At 41.9% G+C, this 27,961-nt stretch overlaps 1 protein-coding gene and 2 pseudogenes across 1 annotated transcript; all 3 read left to right on the top strand.

The window, feature by feature from the left end:
* The first annotated feature begins 455 nt into the window (after window positions 1–455).
* LOC117577367 (5.8S ribosomal RNA) lies at window positions 456–608 on the top strand (annotated as a pseudogene).
* A 380-nt stretch (window positions 609–988) lies between these two features.
* LOC117577341 (large subunit ribosomal RNA) lies at window positions 989–9,116 on the top strand (annotated as a pseudogene).
* A 17,377-nt stretch (window positions 9,117–26,493) lies between these two features.
* On the top strand, window positions 26,494–26,898 carry LOC117577325 (uncharacterized). The gene has a single exon (XM_034262288.1). It carries the CDS (start codon window positions 26,494–26,496, stop codon window positions 26,896–26,898), a length of 405 nt encoding a protein of 134 aa, XP_034118179.1.
* The last annotated feature ends 1,063 nt before the right edge of the window (window positions 26,899–27,961 follow it).

Here is a 27,961-nt window from a genome sequence, read left to right as displayed (position 1 = left end):
AATCATATGAGATACAATTATGCAACATATAATAATTTAAATTAGCTAAAAACCGTTTGTTATGTATTATTATTATTATATACTGTATTAAGAGTGTTTTATGTGTTTTGGATAAAATAAAAAACTGCGTGTATATGTACCATAATATATGTACATGCATTGCAAAATGTATTGTGCGCATACATTTCTTCGCAACACCTAAAGAAAAACAATGTTGTACCTGTTTGCAGGTTAACGCTTTACATATGTTGATCATAATAAAGAAATTTAGCTAAAATATACTTGTCATATATCTTATTATTATCGATTATGTAAAACTAAGACATTTCGCAACATTTATTTAGGTATGAAAAAAATTTTATTGAAGGAATTGATATATGCCAGTAAAATGGTGAATTTTTAATTTCTTTCAATAAAAATATTATTGACGTAATGAAATAAAAAAAAAATTGTATCACTCTGAGCGGTGGATCACTCGGCTCTTGGGTCGATGAAGAACGCAGCAAACTGTGCGTCATCGTGTGAACTGCAGGACACATGAACATCGACATTTTGAACGCATATCGCAGTCTATGCTGTTATGTACTTTAATTAATTTTTTAGTGCTGCTTGAACTACATATGGTTGAGGGTTGTAAGACTATGCTAAATAAGCTGTTTAAAATTTTTCGGAATTTTAAGCACATTGTATATTGTTGGATAATATAAGTGTGAATCTAAAAAGTTGTCGCTTAAGATATTCATAATATGAATTAATAAATGAATATACTAAAACTCTGTTGCATGAGAAATTTGAAGAATTATATGTTCTTTATTCATTTCAAATAATACTGAGGAATGTCTAGCATAAAATATATTATTTTATAAACTAGAATTGCCTCTTATTAACGAATATGGTATAGAGAATAATTTTTTGAATATTATGGACCTTCAAAAAAAAGATAGTATATTTCAAAATAGGCAGAGAATTGTCTATAAGTGTAATTAAACAACCTCAACTCATATGGGACTACCACCTGAATTTAAGCATATTAAGCATATTAATTAGGGGAGGAAAAGAAACTAACAACGATTTTCTTAGTATCGGCGAGCGAAAAGAAATCAGCTCAGCACTAAGTCACTTTTTCTATATGGAAAATGTGAGATGCAGTGTATGGAACGTCAATATTCTAGTATGAGAAATTAACGATTTAAGTCCTTCTTAAATGAGGATATTTACCCATAGAGGGTGCCAGGCCCGTATAACGTTAATGATTATTAGATGATGTTTCCAAAGAGTCGTGTTGCTTGATAGTGCAGCACTAAGTGGGTGGTAAACTCCATCTAAAACTAAATATAACCATGAGACCGATAGTAAACAAGTACCGTGAGGGAAATTTGAAAAGAACTCTGAATAGAGAGTTAAATAGTACGTGAAACTGCTTAGAGGTTAAGCCCGATGAACCTGAATATCCGTTATGGAAAATTCATCATTAGAATTGTAATCAATATTATAACGATAGTGTGCATATCAGAGAACGGCACGGCTACACACACTCAACCGGTGCACCGGTTACTCATGTGCCTTTTCGATATACTTGCACTCATAAGTGTGAGTAGCCAAAAATACACATACTCATGAGGCTTATTCTCATGAGCATAAGTGTATCGAAAGGCTTATACTCATGAGTATAAGTATCAAGAAACGCCCGACACTTATTGTGCAAGTGCCGAGGCATATTCGTCAATTTGCGATCGGTGATTCTATGCACTCGGGTAAAGCCGGTGCCGGTGGTTATGGGTAAGTGTATCCGATACACTTGGTAAAAATTATGAGTGGACCGGCACGATTGTATGTATGTACATAGTATGTACTACATACATTTGTATGTTTGTATGTATGTTTGTTGAGATGCAAGAACTGCCGTCGGCTTTTTGTATTGTTCTTGCTATTGCTGATGCGCTGTTCTTGCACTCATTTTATTTCTCGAAAATTTAAATTCGAAAACTATTTTTGGCTTTGTGTAGTGTATTTATTTGATGTCTTATATAATTAATAAAAATCAAATTTTAATTTTAAAGAATTTTTATATATTGATAAGAAACAAAACAAGTAAAAATACAACTAATCAGTTTTGGAAAATCCTGGTTTTATAAAGTGAAATTTTACCTGTTTTATGAGTTCTTGGGTTTTTTATATTCATCAATAACCGGAAAATCAGAAATTTCATTACCTGTTTATAACACTATTGTAAATGCCTATATAATTACAAAAGGGTATTTTGCAAATTTGTGCAATTTGCATAAATTTCAGGAAAAACCACCTGATATTTTATTTGACCATTTGTCAAAGTAAAAAAACACCAAAAATCATTCAAAGAAGTCAAAAGTCATAAAATCTACCCGCGAGCCGCGACACACAAGCATCAATAGGGGTGGGGGAAAAACACCCGAGTATTTGCTCAGACACTCGAGTGTCTGATCAAACACTCGAGTGTCTGAGCAGAATTTAAACGGACACTCATAAGACTCAAGCCATTTCGTCATGAGTGTCTAAAATGATCGGTTGCACGAAGAACAACCACCGGCAAGACACAAGTGTGTACAAGCCGAGTGCCTAAAATGATCGGGTGCCGAATAGGCAAGTGCAAGAAAGGCCCGAGTATGACAATGACTCATACTCGCAGCACTCGCATGATTTTGAATAAGTGTGTATCTCTCACTCGGTTTGCGAGTGCTAAGTAGCACCGGCACTCAAAAATTTATGGGTGTGAGTTGAGTGTCGAAATTTGCCACCCTTGACGATTTCTGGTGCATATGGAAAACCATATAAGGACATTGTAATTTATTAGCATGTATGGAATTTATCAAACAATTTTGATAAGAGTTTATTAAAATTAACATAAAATAAATTGCAAAAATAGATAAAGTGCTGATAGATTATATGAGTACAGTGCGTTAATTTTTCGGAATTATATAATGGCATGATTATCATTGATTTTTATGTTTATTATAAGCACGTGTATGATTAACAATGCGAAAGATTCAGGATACCTTCGGGACCCGTCTTGAAACACGGACCAAGGAGTCTAACATATGTGCAAGTTATTGGGATATAAACCTAATAGCGTAATTAACTTGACTATTATTGGGATTAGTTTTTTAACTATTTATAGTTAATTAACGCAATCCCGGGGTGTTCTATATAGTTATGTATAATAATATTATATTATATATGCTTTATGCGTACCTTGCTATATGCTGTGACCCGAAAGATGGTGATACTTGAAGTCAGGGGAAACCCTGATGGAAGACCGAAACAGTTCTGACGTGCAAATCGATTGTCAGAATTGAGTATAGGGGCGAAAGACCAATCGAACCATCTAGTAGCTGGTTCCTTCCGAAGTTTCCCTCAGGATAGCTGGTGCATTTAACTGTTGTATAAAATAATCTTATCTGGTAAAGAGAATGATTAGAGGCCTTAGGGTCGAAACGATCTTACTTATTCAAACTTTAAATGGGTAAGAACCTTAACTTTCTTGATATGAAGTTTAAGGTTATGATATAATGTGCCCAGTGGGCCACTTTTGGTAAGCAGAACTGGCGCTGTGGGATGAACCAAACGGAATGTTGTGGTGCCCAAATTAACAACTCATTCAGAAACCATGAAAGGCGTTGGTTGCTTAAAACAGCAGGACGGTGATCATGGAAGTCGAAATCCGCTAAGGAGTGTGTAACAACTCACCTGCCGAAGCAAATAGCCCTTAAAATGGATGGCGCTTAAGTTGTATACCTATACATTACCGCTAAAGTAGATGATTTATATTACTTGTAATATAAATTTTGTAACTTTAGTGAGTAGGAAGGTACAATGGTGTGCTTAGAAGTGTTTGGCGTAAGCCTGCATGGAGCCGTCATTGGTACAGATCTTGGTGGTAGTAGCAAATAATCAAATGAGACCTTGGAGGACTGAAGTGGAGAAGGGTTTCGTGTGCACAGTGGTTAATCACGAGTTAGTCGGTCCTAAGTTCAAGGCGAAAGCCGAAAATTTTCAAGTAAACAAAAGTAACTAAAATTTATATTTTGTCATAATTAAAAAACTTGAATAATTTTGAACGAAAGGGAATACGGTTCCAATTCCGTAACCTGTTGAGTATCCGTTTGTTATTAAATATAGGCCTCGTGGTCATCCTGGCAACTGGAACGACCATAAAGAAGCAATAACATGGTTTATGTGCTCGTTCTGGGTAAATAGAGTTTCTATCATTTATGGTAGTTTCTTGTTCCCCGTATAGTTTTGTTACGCAGCCAATTGTGGAACTTTCTTGGTAAAATTTTTAAGAATACTAGTTGGGCAACTAGTTAGTTCTTTTAAATTATAACGATTATCAATTAACAATCAATTCAGAACTGGCACGGACTTGGGGAATCCGACTGTCTAATTAAAACAAGGCATTGTGATGGACCTAGCGGGTGTTGACACAATGTGATTTCTGCCCAGTGCTCTGAATGTCAAAGTGAAGAAATTCAAGTAAGCACGGGTCAACGGCGGGAGTAACTATGACCTTCTTAAGGGAAAACTGCGGAAAAACAAAAAAAAAATAGCCAAATGCCTCGTCATCTAATTAGTGACGCGCATGAATGGATTAACGAGATTCCTACTGTCCCTATCTACTCAGTCTGGTTTCAACTGTTGAGCTGAACAGACGTGCTGAGGGGTGCCTGCATTTCGTAGTGTTTTTGCGATAACAGTTATTTGTTGTCTTTCGAGTAGCGGTAAATTTTCGCGTGTGCGCTTTGTGCTTCTCGTTCGCTGTGTGCGTGTAAGTAGCGTGGGAAAATCGTCGCGCGTCGTTGCGAGTGTGTGCGTGCGTGTGCTTGTTTTAAGCGCTCTTAAAGCAGATTAATTTCGTGTGACCTACTTTCTGAGTACAGTTGTGTGTTTTTAAGACTTGCACAAAAGTCTTGGATGCCAGCGTGCAAGCCGGCCGTTGGAGCTGGGGGAGTGGTGCGTCGATGGACGACCTCCCTTCGGTGGCTGACGGGAAGGTTAAGCGGAAGGGGGGATCTGTCTGGGAGCCGCTAGTGGTGGTGTCAGCGCCGCTACTAACGTGCTTAGTGTGGCTGAGGAGAATCTGGTGTCGGCAGATTCGACCCCGATGTGCTCATTGGGGAGTATGCTTGAAGAGTTTAGGGCGGCTGAAAAGGCAGCAGAGGCGTTGGTTGCTCCATTGAGCAAGCCAGGACCAAAGATGCGCAAGGGAAGCCCAGTAGACAAAATGAAGGCGATCAGCAAGGACGTGCTCACGCTCGTATTTGCTGATTGCGGAATGCAAGGCAATGCGCTGGTTAGTGTAGTTGACTACCTAGCGGAAATGGAGACGCTGCTGTTTTCGCAGATGGCGGAAAATGAGCGTCTCCGAGGACGGTTGGAGGAGGCTCGCACTCATTCGAGTAGCGGCCACTCTAATGACCCTTTCCGAGCGCCAGCGCCGGTTAGTGGGGGGTGCTCCGCTGCGTGCACCAGTTGCCAAAAGGCGGTCCAAAGTCGGCAACGCCGTCTACCCCGGAGACTCCGAAACCCAAGCCAGTAGAGACATGGTCCCTCGTGGTCCGCAGCAAGACTGCGAAGACCTCAAAAGAAGTGGTTGATCAGGTGGTGAAGGAGGTAGGGCCAACCCTGGGTGTACGGGTGCACAAGGTTCGTCCTCTTCGGGATGGTGGTGCTATTATTCGCACTCCATCCTTTGCAGAGCGGAAAGTGATCGCAGGAAACGCGAAAGTGAGTGTGAATGTTAAACTGGGGCCTAAAATTGTGGTGACGGACGTTCACTCGCAGATTACTCCTGACGAGTTCATGAGTGATCTTTACGAGATGAACCTCAAGGACAGTATGTCTCTTGAGGCCTTCAAGAAGGGCATCCGTATGGTGAGCAAGCCATGGCCTATGACTAGTGGGTCAGCATCGGTCAATGTTGTGTTAGAGGGCGATGGCATGGCCATGCAAACTCTGCTCGATGTTGGCCGCTGCTATATCAAGTGGTTTTCTTTCCGCTTGAGGAACTTCGACCCGGTTCTGAGCTGCTTCCGTTGCCTGGGCTTTGACCATAAGGTAGCGGACTGCAGGGCCAAGCACGATGTCTGTCGGCGCTGTGGGCCATCGGGTGGCTAAGTGCACCAATGCACTAAGCTGCCGGAATTGCGCATTTAAAGAGCAGCCTTCGGATCATCTTATGATGTCTCTGGCAAGCCCGATATATAGTGCGATTGTGCTAGACATTAATATGGCTAGCAAAGTCCTTCAGTTGAACTGCCAGCGGTCATATGCAGTTATGTGCGATGTGGGCCATATGATGTGTGAGAGAGACAGTGTAGTGGCCCTGCTGCAGGAGCCGTATGCAACTGATGGTTGCGTACGTGGCATACCCGCGCACATGCGCGTGTTCACTGACAGCAGGTCCAAGGCTGCGGTGGTGGTGAATGATGTTGGTATTGAATGCACTCTGATGTGTTCTACCGACTGGGGGGTGTGTGTGTGCCTTAATGGCAATTTTGGCAGGGTTTTAGTTGTGAGTGTGTATTGCGCGTTCGGGGAACCCCTCGAGCCGTATATCGCGTACATGGATGAGGTACTACTACTGGCGAGTAGCGATCCGATCATCCTTGGTATTGATGCGAATGTGTCGTCCCCCGTATGGTTCAGTAAGATGCCGAGACACTCGTCTGGGTATCAGAACCACAGTCGGGGTGAAACGCTAGCCGAGTGGGCCGTGTCCCAAGATGTTCGGGTCGTTAATCAACCCAGCGTGTGGTATACCTTTGATGGTCCGAACGGGAAAAGTGACATTGACGTCACCCTTGTGAATGAAGCAGCGATGCGTGTGTTTCATTTTGAGAGGAGTGTTTTAGGTGGGGTAGGTACAAGTGATCACAATCCAATCGAGATGAAGTTTGCATATACTCCCACAACGAATGAAAGTGTTGGGGGTAATTTGTGGAGCACTTGTGGTGTGAATTGGGCCCAATATGGGCTGTTTATATGTGAGGCGGTAAAGCAAGTTCCGCTTAGCACCTTCAGATTTAATCCGCTGCGGTTTGGCAGCGAAGACTGCCATGCATGTGTTGTGTGAATATCCACTGTATAGCGATATACGTGTGATGGATGAGCTAGGGATTAGGCAGACTGGTGGTGGGTTTGACGTAGGTCAATCACTCTCCACTAGTACTAGTGTAGGTAAATTGAATGAGTTTGCCCGCATTGTATTTGCGAGACGGCGGATGAGCGTTCCTGGAGGCAGGAATGAATGATTGTGTGAATAGTGTATGCGTGCATGTGTATAGGTGAGAGGAATGGGAATGCTAGGTAGGCAGGCGTGAATCGGGATGTATGAATGTGGGGTTGCAATGAATCGGAGCGTATGTATGTTGTATGCTTGATGTTTCCACCTGGGCCACCAACCCGTAACTGTTTGGAGTTAAAATTGGTAGTACCTTGGTAGTACGAAACCTGACCGGAGGTTTTTCCGGTACCACGGGAACCAGGTGCCCGCGGACTTATTTCCGTCCTGGTATTTGGTTTCGGCCCTTCGGGGAGTATCGTGGTGGCTGTGGTTTACCATCCAAATGCGGATAGAGTGGAGTGCTCGACGTGGAGTTGCGTAATACAACCGGTTGCCGTGATACCATAGATCGGAAGAGGTTTTATATGGGCCTCGCTCCCCATACAGGAGGTTGAGCTTATCCAAACAGTTGGCTCTTCAATGTGTACCTGTGAACTGCTTCGCGGGGGCGCTGGTCGACGCTTAAATTGAATCCTCTGGGCTGGGCACCGTGAGATAGAGCCAACATGGCAGGTGCTCACGTTAATCTACTAATTCCATGTCCCTATCTACTATCTAGCGAAACCACAGCCAAGGGAACGGGCTTGGAATAATTAGCGGAGAAAGATGACCCTTTTGACCTTGACTCTAATCTGGCAGTGTAAGGAGACATAAGAGGAGTAGAATAAGTGGGAGATATTAAATTTCGGTTAGTATCGACAATGAAATACCACTACTCTTATTGTTTCCTTACTTACTTGATTAAATGAAACGTGTATCATTTCCTAGCCATTATACGGATATATTTATTATATCTTATGGTATTGGGTTTTTGATGCAAAGCTTCTTGATCAAAGTATCACGAGTTTGTTATATAATCGCAAACAAATTCATTAATGAGAGAGTGCATTTATGTATTCTTAAATTAAAAATTTGGTATAACTCCAATTACTCAGGTATGACCCAATTCAAGAACATTGCCAGGTAGGGAGTTTGACTGGGGCGGTACATCTCTCAAATAATAACGGAGGTGTCCCAAGGCCAGCTCAGTGCGGACAGAAACCACACATAGAGCAAAAGGGCAAATGCTGACTTGATCTCGGTGTTCAGTACACACAGGGACAGCAAAAGCTCGGCCTATCGATCCTTTTGGTTTAAAGAGTTTTTAACAAGAGGTGTCAGAAAAGTTACCATAGGGATAACTGGCTTGTGGTGGCCAAGCGTTCATAGCGACGTCTCTTTTTGATCCTTTGAAGTCGGCTCTTCCTATCATTGTGAAGCAAAATTCACCAAGCGTTGGATTGTTCACCCATGCAAGGGAACGTGAGCTGGGTTTAGACCGTCGTGAGACAGGTTAGTTTTACCCTACTAATGACAAAACGTTGTTGCGTCAGCATTCCTGTGTAGTATGAGAGGAACCGCAGGTACGGACCAATGGCACAATACTTGTTCGAGCGAGCAGTGGTATGACGCTACGTCCGTTGGATTATGCCTGAACGCCTCTAAGGTCGTATCCGTGCTGGACTGCAATGATAAATAAGGGGCAATTTGCATTGTATGGCTTCTAAACCATCAAAAGTTTATTATTCATTTAATAGACGACGATGAATGTGATGCCAATGTTACATATAACATAGTAAATTGGGAGGATCTTCGATCACCTGGTGCCGCGCTAGTTATATATTAAAACATTATTTAATACAATGACAAAGCCTTGAATCAATTGTAAACGACTTTTATAACAGGCAAGGTGTTGTAAGTGGTTAAGCAGCTACCATACTGCGATCCACTGAAGCTTATCATTTGCTTGACGATTCGATAAAATATATATGTTTAAGGCATATATAAAAAATATTATATGTATGATGCATATATGGAAATGTATATATGTTTATATATATAAATATGCAAAATTGTATGCATAATTATTATTAATTATGTTATACAATTACGCATATAAGAAGAAAATTTATATAATATATGAATATATTATAAATAAATAATATATTAATGTGTACAAAATATACTTGTGTATTTTAAATATGCATTTATTTAGTATGCGTTAGTTATATATATTTATTTGGTAGCCAAAAGGACGGCATTATATTAGTGGCGCAAATTAAGACATGAGATAAGAGTTCAACTTTGACAAAAAATTTCAACATGTGAAAATTGAATGAAAAACTTGTCAAATAGCATTTTATACAGTTTATTAATATAATGAGACAAGATTTTGAATTTAACTTGAGAAAATTTTTTTTTGGACTTGGTGAATTTTTTATTGAACTGCAGCCATATGATATGAGGTTCTACCGATTTATGAGTTCGACATTGACAAAAAATTTCAACATGTGAAAATTGAATGAAAAACTTTTTTAATAGCATTTTATACAGTTTATTAATATAATGAGATAAGAATTCGAGTTGAACTTGAGAAAACATTTTTTTGGACTTGGTGAATTTTTTATTGAACTGAGATATGATTTCAACTTTGACAAAAATTTTAATCAATGCATTTATGTTAAACAATTTACGATTGTACTTTAATACAAATTATTGATAATAAAATAATGAAGTTTTTCTGTTGTATTATTAAATTAGTGCCACATAAAGATACATTAGGTGGTAGACCTTAGTAAAATGAGCTGGTTGTAGAAAACGTGTCACAAAACCTATATAGGGGTGGTGATGTCGAGCAGGCATGTCATATGAGAAAAATTTCACAATAATATATATACGACTATGTATATGAAGTGAGTCTTGCCGGCATAAGTCATATATAAATAATATATGAATATATAATCATTTAGAAGGCAATATGATTAAAAAAGTTAAAAATAATGAAGTTTTAATGTTGTATTATTAAATTAGTGCAACATAAAGATACATTAGGTGGTAGACCTTAGTAAAATGAGGTCGGTGCATCTTATTATCGGCTTGAAGGCTTCGCTGAGGTGCTCCGCAAAAGCTTCAGCTCGATCTTGCTCTGTGCGGCAGCAGGCCACTAGCACGCTGGACTAGAGCAACTCTCTTGGTAGGTCGTTTTATATGACGAGTGACCTGCCAAAGGTTGTGCTGTGGGTCTCCAGGGTCAACATTGGCCAGGAACTCCTCGAACGAGCTCTGCCTGAGCTTTTGGAGCTTATCCTTTGAGGCTCTGTTAAATACCCTTTTGTCTCTTGGATTTCTGGATAGGAACCAGACTCGTCGCAACCGTCTCTTCACAGCTACTAGCGAGGCAATCTCTGGAGACCAGAGGTGTAGGACCCTCATTGATAGTCTGGGAGAAATTGGGGTTCTGGGGGAAGAATGTGTTGATGGCGTTGTCCACTTGCTCTGTGGTGGTAAGATCTCGCACTGGGTTGACATGCAGTCTCGTGCTCCTCTAGATCATCCTGGGATGTGCAGCCTTTCTCAATGCAGGGAGGTTCAACCGCAGTTCCACTGCGCTATGGTCGGAGAAAAGGTCCGCGTTAGAAGAGCACAAGACTTTGGCACTATCAAATCCTTTGGAGAGGGCCATGTCCAGGGTGTCGGGAAGTTTGGTTGGATCTGTTGGCCAGTAAGTGGGATCTCGTGTGGTGTGGCATACGATGCTTCTGTGCTGGATGCACCTAAGTATTGCGCTTCCTTTAGGGTTGCTGACTCGTGAACAAAATCGAAGGTACACAAATAGCCGATCTAAATTACCATAATGCCAGCAAAACCACCCCCAAATCATATGAAATAGGAGAAGAAGTTTACGTCAAGATCAATAAAAGATTAGGCTCTAAAATTTCCTCGAGATATAAAAAAGAAATAGTTGCAGAAAATTGTAACTCTACCATTAAAACGAAATCAGGAAAGATAGTTCACAAAAATAATTTAAAAAATTAATTCATATTTACAGATTGTTATTTTTACCGTCATGCCTCGGAGCGGCGACAATTTTAGATTACACCAATTCACAAGTGGCGACCATCAAAATTGGGCCCGCAGCCATTCAGAGCAGCTCATTCAAAATAATACATGTCTTCAACATTCAAAAATATGAAGAAGCATTACAAATACTTGAAAACTCCATCAACTCATCTTTTCCGAATCACCTCACCCCATTCATTACTCTCGAATTAAATCAAATAAGAGACGATTTAAATAGGTTAAGACCAAATAACATAAGAACACAAAGGTCAATAAATATGCTCGGCTCCGCCTGGAAATGGTTAGCCGGAAGCCCAGACCACCATGATCATGAGATCATCCTAAATTAAATGAATGAACAATTAGAAAATAATAATAAGCAAGTAGTAATAAACAGACTTTTTAGCGACAAAATTAAAGAAATCCGAGAAAGCACAAATGCAATACTAAAATTAACAAAAAAGAAAGTCAATCAAACAATAATATCGAAATAAAAACTCTAAAATATAAATTGAAAATGTTTAAAGAAGAACTTACAAAAATGATTTATGCTATTAATTGGGCTAAGACAAATACAATAAATTCCATTCTACTATCAACTATCGAAATTCAATTCATTAAAAAGTTAGTGAAAAATTCTAACAATTTGTTCATAAATATAGAGGAATTACTTGAATTCCCAAAAATTAAAGTAGCTTCAAACGGAAAAGACATTCTTTATATTATCAGTCTGCCCACAATAGAAGAAAACCTTTGTCAAAGAATATTAATAAAACCAATAAGAAAAGAAAATGTAATTAATAAAATAAAGTTCGACCTAATAATTCAATGTAATGAAACAATATTTGGAATCAAAGAAACTTGCGAAACAATTAATGATAAGTCAATATGTAAACGAGAAAATTTAATAGACTTAAGTAACAATACCTGCGAAGCTGCACTACTGCAAATGAAACAACCCAATTGTCTGCGAATAAATAGTCAACACATTCCGGAACACGAAGAAATCCTACCCGGAATCATCTTATTGAACGACTTTGATGGAACAATCAACATTAACAAAGAACAACTACATCTGCATGGATCTCACCTTGTCCAAACCAAAAATGCATCGATCACAATAAAAGAAACCTCTTATACAAATGGAGAGTACGTCCACGTTGATCCCTTACCACCCATGCTACAAATCGTTGGCAACAAGACCGAGATAGAACAAGTCTTTTCGCTGGAAATGGTGAAGGAACTGAACTTCAACAACACTGCAAAAATCCAGCTTATGAAGGAAGACCAAAAGAAAAATACAATCACCAACATTGGTATTTACATCTTCTTGCTGATGTCCATAATCATACTGGCAATTCGAGCTCTAAAATCAAGAGCAGCGAAAGTAATCATCAACCCAGTAAACAGTCCACCAACAAATCAAAGTCAAGTTCAAATGGCGGCCGAGGACGTCCGCATTTAAAGGTGGAGGAGTTAAGGCCACACATTACCAAATCCCATAACCATGCATTGCCAGTGTCAATGCACTCCAATGCACCGAGACAACACAAGAGATAACACAATGCCACACATTATCAAAACCATAGCTATGCATCGCCAGTGCTAATGCACTCCAATGCACCGAGACAACACGCACTCCGATTCAGCATAAGACACCATCGGAGCAACGACCAAACCAACGGCGCACCTGCACATAACCATAGGCACGTGCGCCTCGTCGGCAGAAACAATCAGCAATGTCCAGCACCTTGCGTAACGCCCAAACCGTGGGACCAAGCCTCGGACACCCAACACTCAGCGCGACAACGGCAGCGGCTACATCCGGCAGCGACAGCGACAACGACAGCGACAGCAGCAAAGCTTTAAATTTTAATAATTTAGATTGTTTAACCCTCTAGTGCCCAAGACCGCCTCTAGACGGGTAATGATAAAAGTACCGTTATTTTATTCTTTTCATTCCTTTTGACTCGGTTTTGCGTTTTTTCTAATTCGGGGAAGTCCAAAAATTAAGTTGGTTGCGTTTGGTATACATACTAGAGCTTGCGCAAGCTGCTGTATTCATTTGAAGTTGAAAATTTGTGCAACTCGGACGAAGTAATTATTTTGTAAGAAGTGCATAATGTAAATATTTTTTTAAAATATTATAAATAGTTTGCTGCTGGAAAAAAAATTGTACCGTGTTGCTGATAGTCTCAAGGACGCAAAAAACGCAACCCACACTAAAAATAAGTTTTCGTTAGCTTTTTATTGCATTTATAAAGTAGCCCGTCTAGAGGCGGTCTTGGGACAATTCGGGAAAAAAAATTTATGAGGTAAGTTTGAAAGGGAAACAATCTATGACATATTTAAGTACAAATAATTGCTTCTGTAGACATGGAACGACGACAAGTGAATAAGCTATCAGCTCTTTCCGACGTGGAGATTGAAAAATTTTTAAATTCTATTGAGTTTGATATTGATACGGATGGAGAAGAAGAGTTGGAAGACGATTTGACTAATGATGTTTGCGAGGCAGCACTTCCTGTCAATGAGGAAGATGAAGAAGCGATTGAAAGAGTGCTACATATGTCGGATTCTTTGTTGGCTAGAGAGATTTGTGTAACTTCACGCGGAAGTCCTACTCCTTTTGCAAAATTATTGTCACCCTCAAGTTCGATTGCGTCCAATTCACCTCAAGCACAGAAACGCAAACGTAAAGCGCCTGCTGAGCATAATACTGCTCATGTTAAAGAAAGCACAATAGTTGAATGTGGATCTGTTTTAACTATCGACCCAAAATCACCGCTTTTCAAAAAGATGTTGTGGCGCCAAACGAACCTAGTCATGGATAAATCTGCAATATCCTTTATTGAGCCTGACCTCGGAGAACTTAAAAATCTGGATACGCCATTCAAGTGTTTTCAATTTTTTTTGAATGACGATATTATTGAACATATCACCCAGCAAACAAATTTGTATGCTACCCAAAAGGATGTCAATACTTCGTTTTCCACAACAAATTTAGAAATTCGACAATTTATTGGCATTCTATTTTTGATGTCAGTTTTTCGCTACCCAAATGTTCGTTCATATTGGGGGGAGTACGCATTTGGAACAATACAAAACACAATGTCAAGAAATCGCTTTGAAAAAATACGAGGAAATTTGCATTTTAATGATAACAGTAAGTTGCCCTCCAAGGATTCTGCCGACCACGATCCTTTATACAAAATACGGCCGCTCGTAAATCATTTCAATGACAAGTTTCAATTAGTTCCGATGCGCCAACGCTTATCTGTGGATGAACAAATGTGTGCAACGAAGATGAAGACCTTTCTTAGACAATACTTACCAGATAAACCACACAAGTGGGGAGTGAAATTCTTCAATTTGTGTGATTCTTCTGGCTTTTGCTATAATTTCGAAATATATTGTGGAGCAGGTGATAACGTTGTTCAAACAGGCTCACCAGATCTTGGTGCGGCAGCAAATGTAGTTGTTCGATTGTCTCGAAATGTTCCGGATTTCAAAAATCAGATAATCTACTTTGACAATTATTATACTTCGTTGCCGCTTCTTGTATATCTCAAGTCCCGGGGAATATTTTCTTTGGGAACTATTCGCTCGAATCGCATTCCAAATTGTAAGCTGCCAACTGACAGCGACCTCAAAAAACAAGTGCGTGGATATTCTACAGAATTTTGTGGATCTGTATCAGGAGTCGAACTGTCTTTGACGATTTGGAAGGACAATAAGGCAGTCCGACTTGCTTCGACTTACGCGGGCATAAAGCCTTTCCTGAATGAAACGAATCCAAAAAGTCAGGTTTCACGTTTTGTTCGTTCCGAAAAAAAGTACGTTGACATAAATTGCCCAAATGTTATCCACGAATACAACAGCCACATGGGCGGTGTCGACTTAATGGACGGACTTATAGGTCGATATAAAATTCCCGTAAAGAGCAACAAGTATACAAATCGACTATTTACGCATATGCTTGATTTGGCCATGGTAAACGCTTACATTTTGTTCCACCGAATAAACCAGCCAGACGCTAATAACGCAAAATACCAATTGCCAAACTTTCGATCAGAGATCGCATATGTGCTTTGTATGCTACAAACTCCTAATCTGCCAAAAGGACCCGGGCGCCCTCGACAAGTTGATGGAAAGGAAAATAAATGCACAGGGAGGAAAACTTTCCTTCCGAATAATAATGTACGTTATGATGCCGTCGAGCATTTTCCAATGTTTTTATCACGCGCTGACAAAAAAACTTGTAAGCTTCCTGGTTGTACTTCCGAAACTCAAATTGTCTGCCGTAAATGTAATATAAACCTGTGCTTTTCCCAGAAAAAAGACTGTTTCTATGATTTTCATCACAAATAAGTAAACGAACTTTTTGTACACAAATATTTGAAGCTTTGTGAATTTAAGTAACTTTAGTTTTAATTGTTATTTTATTTGTTTTTGGTGCTCATCTTATAATAAAACATGTGAACAAAAGAATTGATTACCTAATTTTTTGTTGGCCTAGCTTCCCAAAGCCGCCTCTAGGCGGTCCAAGGTTATAGTCATATAAAACTCGATCCGAGCAAAAATAATTTTTTTTTTTAAACAAACATTCACTTTTGATACATACTGAATCCAAAAATAATTTTTTTTTTGGAAAAGAAAATTTGGGCACTAGAGGGTTAAGTTAGTTCTAATCCAACTCTTAAATAAAGCACTTGGCTTTTTTTTAAAAGAAAATCAATCAATTTTGTTAATTTATAGCATTGAGTCCTGTGAAGGACAATTTCATTGGTTATGAAATTAGAGAAGATGATGAGGTTATCCTACCATCAACAGATGATGAAGCAGAGGATCACAATTAAAATAAAGCAGACTCCCATAACGAAAATGTAGCAGATGATGATGAATAATAATAAAAAAAGAAAAGTGGAAACATTCACTTATAAATTTGATTATTTATTTAATCACGTGGTACATTAATTATATCGAATCTATAAACCGTGTTGATGCCCTCGGCATTTTGCCTCTCCAGTATCGATCTACTTTTGTTGACAAGCGGTCACCCCCAATAACCCATTATTTGTGCGTTTATTGTAAAAACCCGAAAGTTTAAATATATGTATAAAATGTATAAAAAAACGCGAGTGTTTTTATTCAATTTCGGGAAAGGGATATCCGGAAACTATCTGCGCCACCACAACATCTGGTCCTTCGAGCCGGATCCGCTCATCATCGTTTGCTTTTCCAGCATATCGCAGATAAGTTTTAAATCATTTCTCCTTTCTTTACTCTCTCTTTCCCCACGGTCGTCCGGCGTTCTACATTCTTTTTTGTATGGTGACCAAATATAAGATTTGGAAATTCACTCATATTTTCCGGACGACTTTTTTCCATATTTTCCAATTGCTGTCGTAAATATCTATACTCCAAGATATTTACTATTATTGATTTTACTCATTATTTTTGTTTTTTCCGCCAATCGCGTACGTATGTATGCATGTATGATTTTTTTGTAAGTGCAAGTGGTTAAGAGTGAAAAGTGAAAACTATTAAAAAGAGAGCTACTAAAGTGCAACATATATTGTATAATTCAAATCCAAGCTGTGTGTACCAGCATTTCTTATTGCATTTAATTTTGTCCGTTTTTACATACATATGTATGTACATTTGTATGTCGCGATAATCGCCGACATACATACATACACACATACTTTGTGCACTCTCTCTTCTTCGCAAGCGCACCGGCTTGCAGCAGCACTTGCTCTCTTTCTCTCTCTCTCTCTCTCTGGATACATACATACGTGCACTTCGCCTGCTCAAACGTTTGGCAGCGCAGTGCAGACATACATACTTACATATGTACGTACATACAGATTTGCATGCTGTAACAGCGTGCACAAGTACTTCTGCGAGTGAAGTAATAGATTGGCAGGGCAGCGGTAGTCGCACTCGACATACCCGACCGAAATACAATACGAAATGCCCAAAAAAGGGCCGCTTTTTGTGTTTCTAATGAAGGCGGTCATTTGATCGATATTGTATTCTGAGTGAATTGTCAATAAATGGCATTCTATACCCTAAATGAATCTTGTTTATTTTCCAAAATGGGCTAAAAAATGGAGGAGTTATTCAACATTTCATTAGGTCCTGTCTATATGGCGCACCCTGTATTTTTTCGGTATTCTTATTTTTCGTTTGCTACGCTCTTTCCGTATTGTTTTACTATCTGGGTCGATTTCAGGCAAAAAAAACCAATTTCCATTTGGTATTTTTTGGTATATTTTCTTGATTTTTCGTTTTCGAGAAAATATAGTCCGTATCCTTGTCGGACTGTAAGAGCGCCCAGTTACTTTCTCATCCTCTTTGCGTAGCATGTCATCGGGCAAACCTGATAAAAGTAAAGCTCGACTGTCCGTGCCCTCTACTAGCCCCGCTAGAACCTCGATAAGCCCCCCTTTACCTAAATCCAGGAAGGAGTTCGGCTCTTCGTGCATCCAACACTTCGCCGATTCATTCGCAATCGAAAAGGGAGGCTTGCAGTCAAATCCAAGCCGCTGATCTTGGTCACACAGCCTCCGTCCGATCCTAAGACCAAGGTTCCTTCAGTCCCAATACCTCGACTCCCAATTGTCACTCGCTCGCAGGGAAGGATGGCACAAAACATAATAGACACAGCGTTGATGAAATTCATCGCCGCGACTGATCGTATCAGTCACTTTGCGGCGAGAGTCAACAATCCTTCGGCTGATAGCCCGTCCATATACACGTGCCAAGTCCGAAGGGACCAGATGCGTTCCTTATGGGAAAAGGCCAAATACGAGTACTGCTATGCTGTCTACGAGCAGTGTGCAGCTCAGTTAGGTGAGCAAATAGCCAACGCATCCCAGGCGCTCACCCCCCGTACACCTGTACAACCACAAGCCGTGCAATACATGCCCACTGGGTGTCGATTACCTCCGTGCGACATCGAAGTTTTCGGAGGCGATTGCACTCGCTGGCCTACCTTCCGGGATTTATTCACGGCTCTCTACATCCAGAACCCGAGACTGTCGGAAGTTGAGAAATTATTGCACTTCAACTCCAAGACCAGCGGTGAAGCCCATCCCATTGTGTCAAAGTCTCCATTGACAAATGAAGGGTTTCAGTCGGCGTGGTCCAGCTTGACTGAGCGTTTCGAGAACAAACGGTTGCTCGTAAATAGTCAGCTGAGAATGTTGTTCAATTTGCCCGCCATTGGGCAAGAGTCGGGTGCAGCTATTCAGGAGCTGCAGAGCACCATTCAAGGGTGTCTGACAGCCTTGGAGCACTCGAAAATCAACACAGAGAATTGGGATTGCATCCTGAGTTTCTTGTGTTCTTCGAGGCTCCTCAAGTTGACCCTTTCTCTTTGGGAACAGTCGATCCAAAATAAGAGCGACATTCCAACGTGGGTTGATATGAACGCTTTTCTTCTAGAGCGGCATCGCTCCCTAGAAGCGATAGCGGAAGTGTCATCCAGCACGAACGCTCCGACGGTTCCACGAGCCTCACGCAAGGAGGCCCCCGTCTCCAGGCAAGTCAACTCTTTTGAAAGTCCTGGCCGAGTGCACAAGTGCGCACAGCTGTTTTACGTGCAAGGGTCGTCATCATTCACTCTTGCACCGAGTCAACCCGACCCGACAGTCACTAATTCTTCTCCTAGTATACAGTCCACTCCTTCCCAGTCAGCTAATGTGCAATCTTTCCTGGCAGTTAACACACAAGGTGTTCTGCTGAGTACAGCTGTTGTACACATCTGCCATCACGGCGTTCGGCACACAGCTCGGTCTCTGATCGATTCTGGATCAGAGGCCACCTTCATTTCTGAACGATTGTTCAAGCGCTTGAGGATGCCATACACATCCGTTCAAGCCCACGTCTCTGGGCTAACTCAAGCTGTAGCAGCCCAGCCCCGAAAGCATTGCCAATTCCTAATTGGCTCTCCGTTGCGACCAGATCTGCAGATTAAGGCGTCGGCTTTCATCCTTCCTCAATTAGCAGGAAAACTGCTCTCATGCTCTGTCCCACAAACCATCTTCAATAATCATTCCGCTGGGCGACCCCAAGTTCTATGAGAGTTCGCAGATAGACGTGCCTTTAGGCGCGGATATCCTCCCATCCGTTCTTCTCGGCGGCTCTCGTCCGAACGTTTGTGGGACCCTCATTGGTCAAGAGACCATTTTCGGTTGGATCCTCACCGGCCCAGTGTAGGGATCCATTTCTAAGTCCATCTCGTCCTTTTCGACTCGACTGTCCGTCGATCGAACTTCTTCGATCGGTTCTGTGACCCCCCTCCAAATCTATTTCAGTTTTTTCGGCTCGACTGTCCGTTGAACGAACCCCTAAGAATGGTCCTGTGACAGGACCCTCCTCTACATCTATTTCAGCTTCGAATGGTCCTGTGACGGGACCCCACTCTGATCCTTCTTCGGTTCGACTGTCCGGCGAACGATCCGCTAAACGCAAGCCTTTGTTAGGCCCCAATTCAAAATCTGTTTCGACACCTTCGGCTCGACTTTCCGTCGAACGAACTTTCGCCATTGGTCCTGTGACAGGACCCCACTCGAAACCTCTTTCAGCTCAAAGATCCCGGACGGAGAAGAATTCTTCCTCTGCACCTATGGCACCGGTCACTCCGCGCAGGGCTTCCGTGCTTCTTCCGTTCCAGAGAAAAACCACCAAGAACGTCCCATGTCAACGTTTCCCAAGCCGGCATCCACAGGCCCACGCACCAGGCCCGTGCCTAGCTCCCCCAGACGGCACTTTCCAGTGCAAAGGAGTAAGCATACTCCCCACCGCGGCGGTCAGGCTAGACATGGGAACAGCGGCTTTCGAAGCGCGAGTGCTTTGGATCCGTATTGTCCCGTAAGCCGCATCACCGAGTCGATGCTAGGGGCCTTGGACCTCTCCATCACTCGCGTGGGCGCTGAAGGAGTCTGCACGGCGACGTTGCGCTAGAAGACATCACCCACTCTATCTATCCAGATATTGTCCTGCCGGGTATCCTCCCAAGGCTGATATTCTTTGCAATCCCAATATTGCATGGGGGGGGGGGGAGAATGTTGATGCGAGCGCATTGTAGGTGAGTAGCACACTCGCCGTTCCACCGACCGAAAAGCACTCGATGCTTTTCGCTCACCCGCAATGCGCTCACGCGAAAGAAAGCACTCAAGATCCAGTGCGCTCAACTTCTATCTCTCCCACAACTCTCCACCGCAGAGCCGAGCTTTGCAAGGACTCGGCGCTAGATCTCAAAAATGCCGTCGGCATTTTGCCTCTCCAGTATCGATCTACTTTTGTTGACAAGCGGTCACCCCCAAAAACCCATTATTTGTGCGTTTATTGTAAAAACCCGAAAGTTTAAATATATGTATAAAATAGAAAACGCTAGTGTTTTTATTCAGTTTCGGGAAAGGGAAATCTGGAAACTATCTGCGCCACCATAGCAACCGTAAAGCTTTGGTTGCATAAAAATTAAATTTAGCTTGTGTTATATGTATTTCACTGTCTGAGTAGTAAAATTGTGAAAGTTTCAGTATGGTATGTCCATTTATCTATAGTCTTATTTATTAGCACTACTCCATATATTTTTACTATCAGATAACCGACTTCATCGCAGATTATAAAACTTTAGTGAATTGAGCGTATCAGGTTGAAACATCCCTTCCCAACAGGAAACATTAAATTTGAGATTTGGTTGGATATTCAGAATTATTCCGTTTATACGCTCCATGAACGACATTTCTCTAATGCTTATAATTGCTAAATGAATAATATTGATGTTCAACTAAGAGTATTTATATCAACTGACATTTGAACTTATTTTAATGTGTATACATACATATGTATATGTACATATATATATAATAATATAATAAATATAATATATTTGTATATATATATATATATATATATATATATATATATATATATATATATATGTATATTTATCAAATCCAAAAACAAATTGTATAATATATTTATATTTAATTAGATAAAATAAATATATTGTAGATAAATATATATTTTCAGTTATATGGTATACAAAAATTTATTGCCAATATTACTTCATCTATGAGAAGACTTAGAGTTCAATTTTCAAAACCTTATGTATCTAATTTCTTTTATTATTAAAAATTAATTTGTTATTTGAAAATGAATAACTAAAATGTTATTAATGGAGTCCGTCGCCAGTACTCCAGAGGTCATGCCTGTCCAAAGCTAGTTTTTGGTAATTACCTTTAAAAAGGGGCAATATTTAAGATCTATGTTGCCATGGTAGGGAGGGTGAAGAAGAGGATCCATCGCCTCTCTCCTAAGAGCCAAAGTCTTGTCCGTTTAATATTTTCCTAATAATTGATTTTCAATTATTTATTTTTTTTTTTGTCCCGCACACCCAGTGCACTTATTTATTGTTAAGTCTGAATGTTTTAAAGGCAGAAAGATCCCCGCCCCAATCCGTCGAGCTTAGCTGGAGCCAAAGCCAGAAGTGCACGAATTTTGTTCTTTTAAAACATACCCCTGTCACACGTTACAAGCAGACGAGCTGTACGTACCATATACAGCGGCCTATTTGTTGCATGTGCAGCATATGGGTCGTCTGTGTGGTATGAGGCAGCAAAGACTGTGGTGGGCAGAAAGAAAATGCTGGCTTGCCAGCGTGTGATTCTTTTAGGTTGTTTGCCTGTGTGCCGCACTGTTTCTACGAAAGCTTTGCAGGTATTGCTTGGTGCAGCCCCTCTTGACTTGGAAGTCAGGCGTAGAGCCTTGATGTTCAAGATTAAGAGGCGGCTGCCATTGCTGCAGAATGAGTGGTTATTTAAAAGGGACGTAAATAGCTTAGCAGTGGATAGGTGTAAGAAGCTGTTGAAAGAGTGTGTTCTGTCTGACTGGCAGGTCAGATGGGATGTAAGTGTGAATGGGCGGGTGACTCGCGAATTTATTCGTGATGTCAATTTTGCTGCAGACCGTCCAGACTTCAGATTTAATTTGAGTCTCGGATTTCTGTTGACTGGCCATGGTTCCCTCAATGCTTTCTTGCATTTTAAAAGCCTGTGCGATTGTCCGGAATGCCGCTGCGGTTTGGCAGCGAAGACTGCCATGCATATGTTGTGTGAATGTCCACTGTATAGCGATATACGTGTGATGGATGAGCTAGGGATTAGGCAGGCTGGTGGTGGGTTTGACGTAAGTCAATCACTCTCCACTAGTACTAATGTAGGTAAATTGAATGAGTTTGCCCGCATTGTATTTGCGAGACGGCGGATGAGCGTTCCTGGAGGCAGGAAAGAATGATTGTTTGAATAGTGTATGCGTGCGTGTGTATAGGTGAGGGGAATGGGAATGCTAGGTAGGCAGGCGTGAATCGGGATGTATGAATGTGGGGTTGCAATGAATCGGAGCGTATGTATGTTGTATGCTTGATGTTTCCACCTGGGCCACCAACCCGTAACTGTTTGGAGTTAAAATTGGTAGTACCTTTGTGGTACGAAACCTGACCGGAGGTTTTTCCGGTACCACGGGAACCAGGTGCTCGCGGACAAACATATGTCCGTCCTGGTATTTGGTTGCGGCCCTTCGGGGAGTATCGTGGTGGCTGTGGTTTACCATCCAAATGCGGATAGAGTGAAGTGCTTGACGTGGAGTAGCGTAATGCAACCGGTTGCCGTGATACCATGGATCGGAGAAGGTTTTAGATGGGCCTCGCTCCCCACACAGGAGGTTGAGCTGATACAAATAGTTGGCTCTTCAATGTGTACCTGTGAACTGCTTCCCGGGGGCGCCCGACGCTTAAATTGAGTCCTCTGTGCTGGGCACCGTGAGATAGAGCCAACATGGCAGGTGCTCACGTTAATCTAATAATTCCTTGTCCTAATCTGCTCAGTTGCGAACGAACTTCCGAAGTGAGCAGACGTGCGTCCCGTGCGCTCCGTTCGAAAACCGCGTAACACGATAAAAACAGTGCCGACTAAGACGGAATATAGTGTGTCCCGTGCGGGAACCTAAACGCAATAATTTGAATAGAAAATAGTGACAGTGACACTTAGATTTCCGAGAAATTTAATTTCTTTTGTGGAAAATTATAACCACGTGCGTGAAAACTTCTAGTAACTTTCAGTGAATAGCAGAGCAAGAAGAAGAAGAAAAGTTGAGAAAAGCTTATAGTTTTTGTCACGGACAAAAGCTTGTTAATTTTGTCCTTCCACCGAGTACACTGCTTGCCACACGTGTACTGCTTGCACTGCTTGGGGGTTCGACTGCTTAACTGCTTGCAGTGTTTCTTCTGCGGTTGTTGTGGTGAACAGCAAAATCGCGGAATGTCCAGCGTGTGTTGTGACGCACCATACTGCGCCTCAAAATAAACAATAGCCCAAAAACGTATATACCAGAGTTTTTCTCTCATACATGGTCACTCACCCAGCTGTGCTGAGTTAACAGCGCACGTGCAACGCAAAGTGAGTTAACAGCGCATGCGCAACGCAAATCTGAGCCAAGCAAGCTAACAGCGCCTGTGCACTAACCATACAATACATAGATGCTTCAGCCAGAACAATTTTTTGTATCATCAAAAACAGTATTATTGCGACCCCAGTCGGGCCGTGCGCTGCGATTCGAACACCGAGCCTCTTCGGCTCATTCGAAAATTCGAAGTTCTAACGCAGCGCGTAGCGTTGAGTTCAGTCGCAGATCAAATGCGGAGCGATGAGCATGGGCGCATTTCGTTGCGCTCTGCTTTCGTTTCTATGTATGCGTGTATGTATCTACATGCTCGCTTATATCAGTATGTGTATGCATGTGAAGTTTTGCAACGTGCGGTTGCCTCGCAAACGAGCAGCTAGCGCACGTCAATTTTGTTTTGCCGCGACGAAAGTCTCGCAGAAGAGGACAACAACAATTGCTCGCGTTCTATATGTTTGCAGTTAAATGGCACTTGCACAATGCCCGCGTTGGCTCTGCTGGTGGTTTGCAAGCTCAACATGTTGTGGGTCCGGGTTCAACTCCCGATCGAGAACATATGAATATTTTGATTTTTTTTTAATGCGATTCAACTTTTTTCATTCTCTTTCAACTTTACTGACAGAAGTAAAATCTAATAGCGCATTAATTTTTGATGACTTACAATTAATTTTAAATAATAAAATAAAGCCGTAATTCTTTTTGCATGCACTATTTAAAACTCCATTTTAAAAAAGTTTGAACTTTAAAATTTTGTTTTTTACATTTTAAGATAACAATAATATTTCAGAAATTTTGAGAAAATATAAATAATACAATTATTATTATTAAAAGTTCAATTATTTTTTAAAAGATAAATACATATTTATAATTTAGTTTTAATTTTAATTTTCGCTAGAAAATTTTCTAATAAATAAAAATTAAAACTGGTAAAATATTTAGATATAAATATTAAAAACACATATAATTAATATTTTATTGTAATTATGTTTTTAATATTTTTCTGTAATTCTGAAATGTTATTGTTATCTTAAAATGTAAAAAACAAAATTTTAAAGTTCAATCTTTTTTGTATAGAGTTTTAAAAAGTGTTTGCAAAAAGGAATTACGACTTTATTTTAATATTTAAATGTAAAAATTTTTAAATCATTAAAAATCAATGCGCGATTAGATTTTACTTCTGTCAGTAAAGTTGAAAGAGAATGAAAAAAGTTGAATCGCATTAAAAAAAAATCAAAATATTCTTATGTTCTCGATCGGGAGTTGAACCCGGACCCACAACATGTTGAGCTTGCAAACCACCAGCAGAGCCAACGCGGGCATTGTGCAAGTGCCATTTAACTGCAAACATATAGAACGCGAGCAATTGTTGTTGTCCTCTTCTGCGAGACTTTCGTCGCGGCAAAACAAAATTGACGTGCGCTAGCTGCTCGTTTGCGAGGCAACCGCACGTTGCAAAACTTCACATGCATACACATACTGATATAAGCGAGCATGTAGATACATACACGCATACATAGAAACGAAAGCAGAGCGCAACGAAATGCGCCCATGCTCATCGCTCCGCATTTGATCTGCGACTGAACTCAACGCTACGCGCTGCGTTAGAACTTCGAATTTTCGAATGAGCCGAAGAGGCTCGGTGTTCGAATCGCAGCGCACGGCCCGACTGGGGTCGCAATAATACTGTTTTTGATAATACAAAAAATTGTTCTGGCTGAAGCATCTATGTGTTGTATGGTTAGTGGCCTGTGCAACGCAAAGAGAGTTAACAGCGCATGTGCAACGCAAACACGAGCCTAGCAAGTTGACAGCGCATGTGCAACGCAAAAAGAGCCAAGCGAGTTAACAGCGCAAATGCAACGCAAAGCGAGTTAACAGCGCATGCGCAAATTTAGGAAAAGAAAGTAAAAGCGATTTGGCAGAGCCAAGACCTTGACCTATATAAAAAGGCGAGAGTAGGAGGAGCGGCTCTCTCACTCTCTGATAAGAACTTGCCAGTGCGAAACACTTTTACCAGCGAGTGCCATCAAGAAAAGTCTAGAACCACGTGCAAAATATACAACGAGAAGTTCCATCACGCAACACACGAATATTTTAAAGGTACGTTCAAGCTGAATGCTTGATACCCACTTACACACTGATTATTCCCCTTTGTCCCCCGTTTAAACATATGCGATTACGCATAACCAGTAGCATAGTTATTGCAATAACCCCCTTCGAGTGCGACAACGCACTAACACAACCACACTAACGTCATACGCTACATATTATTCCTTTTCGCCGCGTCTTTCGTTCGCCTTTTTCTTTTCGCACAACGCGCATACTTTTTTCCGTTCACTGTAGTAGTGTGACTACAGACCACTACAGTCGACGCCGAAAAAGTGTGTACAGTGCAACATAGTCAGTGTGCTTCACACTGACTCCTGTGACAACCACCCGTGTAACATTTCTATCGACGTTGGACCTGAGGACAACCCCAGAAGCGGAAATATCTACATCATTGTTGACTAATCTGGTACCAGAGAAATAACAAATAAATAAAACAAATTAAGAATTCAAAACTCCTGTCTTTCTTTTACATCGTGATCTCCAGTTGTCTACAAAGATTGTCTCACACCTTGTGATACTCGATTTGTAGGGTTTCAGCAAACATAAATTTTCTTAATTCGACCCCTGGACAGCGCTAGTTACCTCGGCGTTGTGACGGTTCATTACAGTGTAGCGAGTCCGAAATGTCCGTTTCGGAGGATCGCCCAAAAGGAAAAGGAGCAGACGGGCGCGGAACAAGGCTGTATCGTCGCCCATCTTGGTTGTGAGCGACGATGCCTCCTGCTAAGCGGTTGGTCGTCTCCTTCTTTGGAGCCAACGCCGATGGAGCAGCTGCGGATGGAGACGCCAATGGAGCCGCCGTTGGAGCCGCTGATGGAGTCGCCGCTGGAGCGGCAGTTGGAGCTGCCGTTGGAGCCGCCGATGGAGTCGCTGCTGGAGTCGCTGACGTTGCTGCTGCTACTGCCGCCCCTGCACCTGCTATGGTGGCCGCTGTCGCCCGACTAAGTGCGCCTGCCCGTTCAGCTCCTGCTGGTAGCTTTGTGGCTGCCAGTGTGGTGAAGGACGGGACTGATGCCGTATTGGCTCAGCTTGCGGGTGTAGACCAGACGGTAAGGTCCGCTGTGCTGCGCGCTGGACTGGCGTCGGAAGCGACCATCGCCGTTTTGGAGGCAGCTTAGCGAGCTGGTGACCGCGCTAGTTGTGCGAAACGCCGTCTTGGAGACGAAAGTTGCGTTGTGCCAACCAGCTGCTACGCCCTTTACGGCCCCAAGTGCGAGTGGTGCCGCCACCAGAGCTGTCTCTGGCGTTGGCCCGATGGCCGCACCTAGAAATGCTCCTGCAGCCAAGAAGCCCGTGGAAACGTGGTCGGCTGTGGTGACGAGCAAGGACCCGACAGTGTCGGGCAAGGAGATTGCCGATAAGGTAATGAGCCAAGTTGCTCCAGCTCTGGGCGTTAGGGTTCACGAAGTCCGTGAACTGAAGCGCGGTGGCGCCGTTATTCGCACGCCGTCAAGGAACGAAATAAATAAAGTGGTGGCCAACGCAAAATTTAACGAGGTCGGACTGGAGGTTGACCCCAACCGTGGGGTGAGGTCGAGGATCACTGTGTTCGACGTGGACACAGAAAAGACATTAAAATGTTTAGCTTCATCCAAGCTAATTGTGGTCGAGGTCGAGCCGCTACCATTGAGTTTGCAACTCGGGTGCGAGACTCCCGCCACATGTTCGCTTTGGTGCAGGAACCGTTCGTCGACAGAGTTTACGGCATTACGGGCATTCCAGCCGGGATGCGTGTGTTTGCTGATCGGCGTTCGAAGGCTGCCATCTTTTTTTGACGACCCGGATGCCGATTGAGTCGCTCATCGCGGACTTTGGCGTATGCGTGAGTGCCAATACAACATTGAATTGGAACCGTACCTTGCGTATCTAGATTCCGTGCTACTACTGGCTGGTAGCAATCCGGTTATCTGTGGCTTGGATGCGAATGCAGTGTCCCCACGTGGTTCAGCATATCGCTCGAGCGTGCTCATGGCGACTTGAACCTCCAACGGGGTGAGCTGCTGACCGAGTGGATTCAAGAATCCCGAGCCGGCGCGCTTAACGAGGTCAGTAGTATCCGCGGACGGATATCGATGTCACGATTGCCAACGAAGCAGCGTTTATGTGGGCCACATATGACTGGAGAGTGGACGAGTGGGACCTCAGTGACCACAACATGATCTGTATTGAGGGTGACGCGAG

The sequence above is a fragment of the Drosophila albomicans genome, unplaced genomic scaffold (assembly GCF_009650485.2).
Source record: "Drosophila albomicans strain 15112-1751.03 unplaced genomic scaffold, ASM965048v2 utg000301l_pilon, whole genome shotgun sequence".
NCBI lineage: Eukaryota > Metazoa > Arthropoda > Insecta > Diptera > Drosophilidae > Drosophila > Drosophila albomicans.
This window is presented reverse-complemented; position numbering and strand designations above follow the sequence as displayed.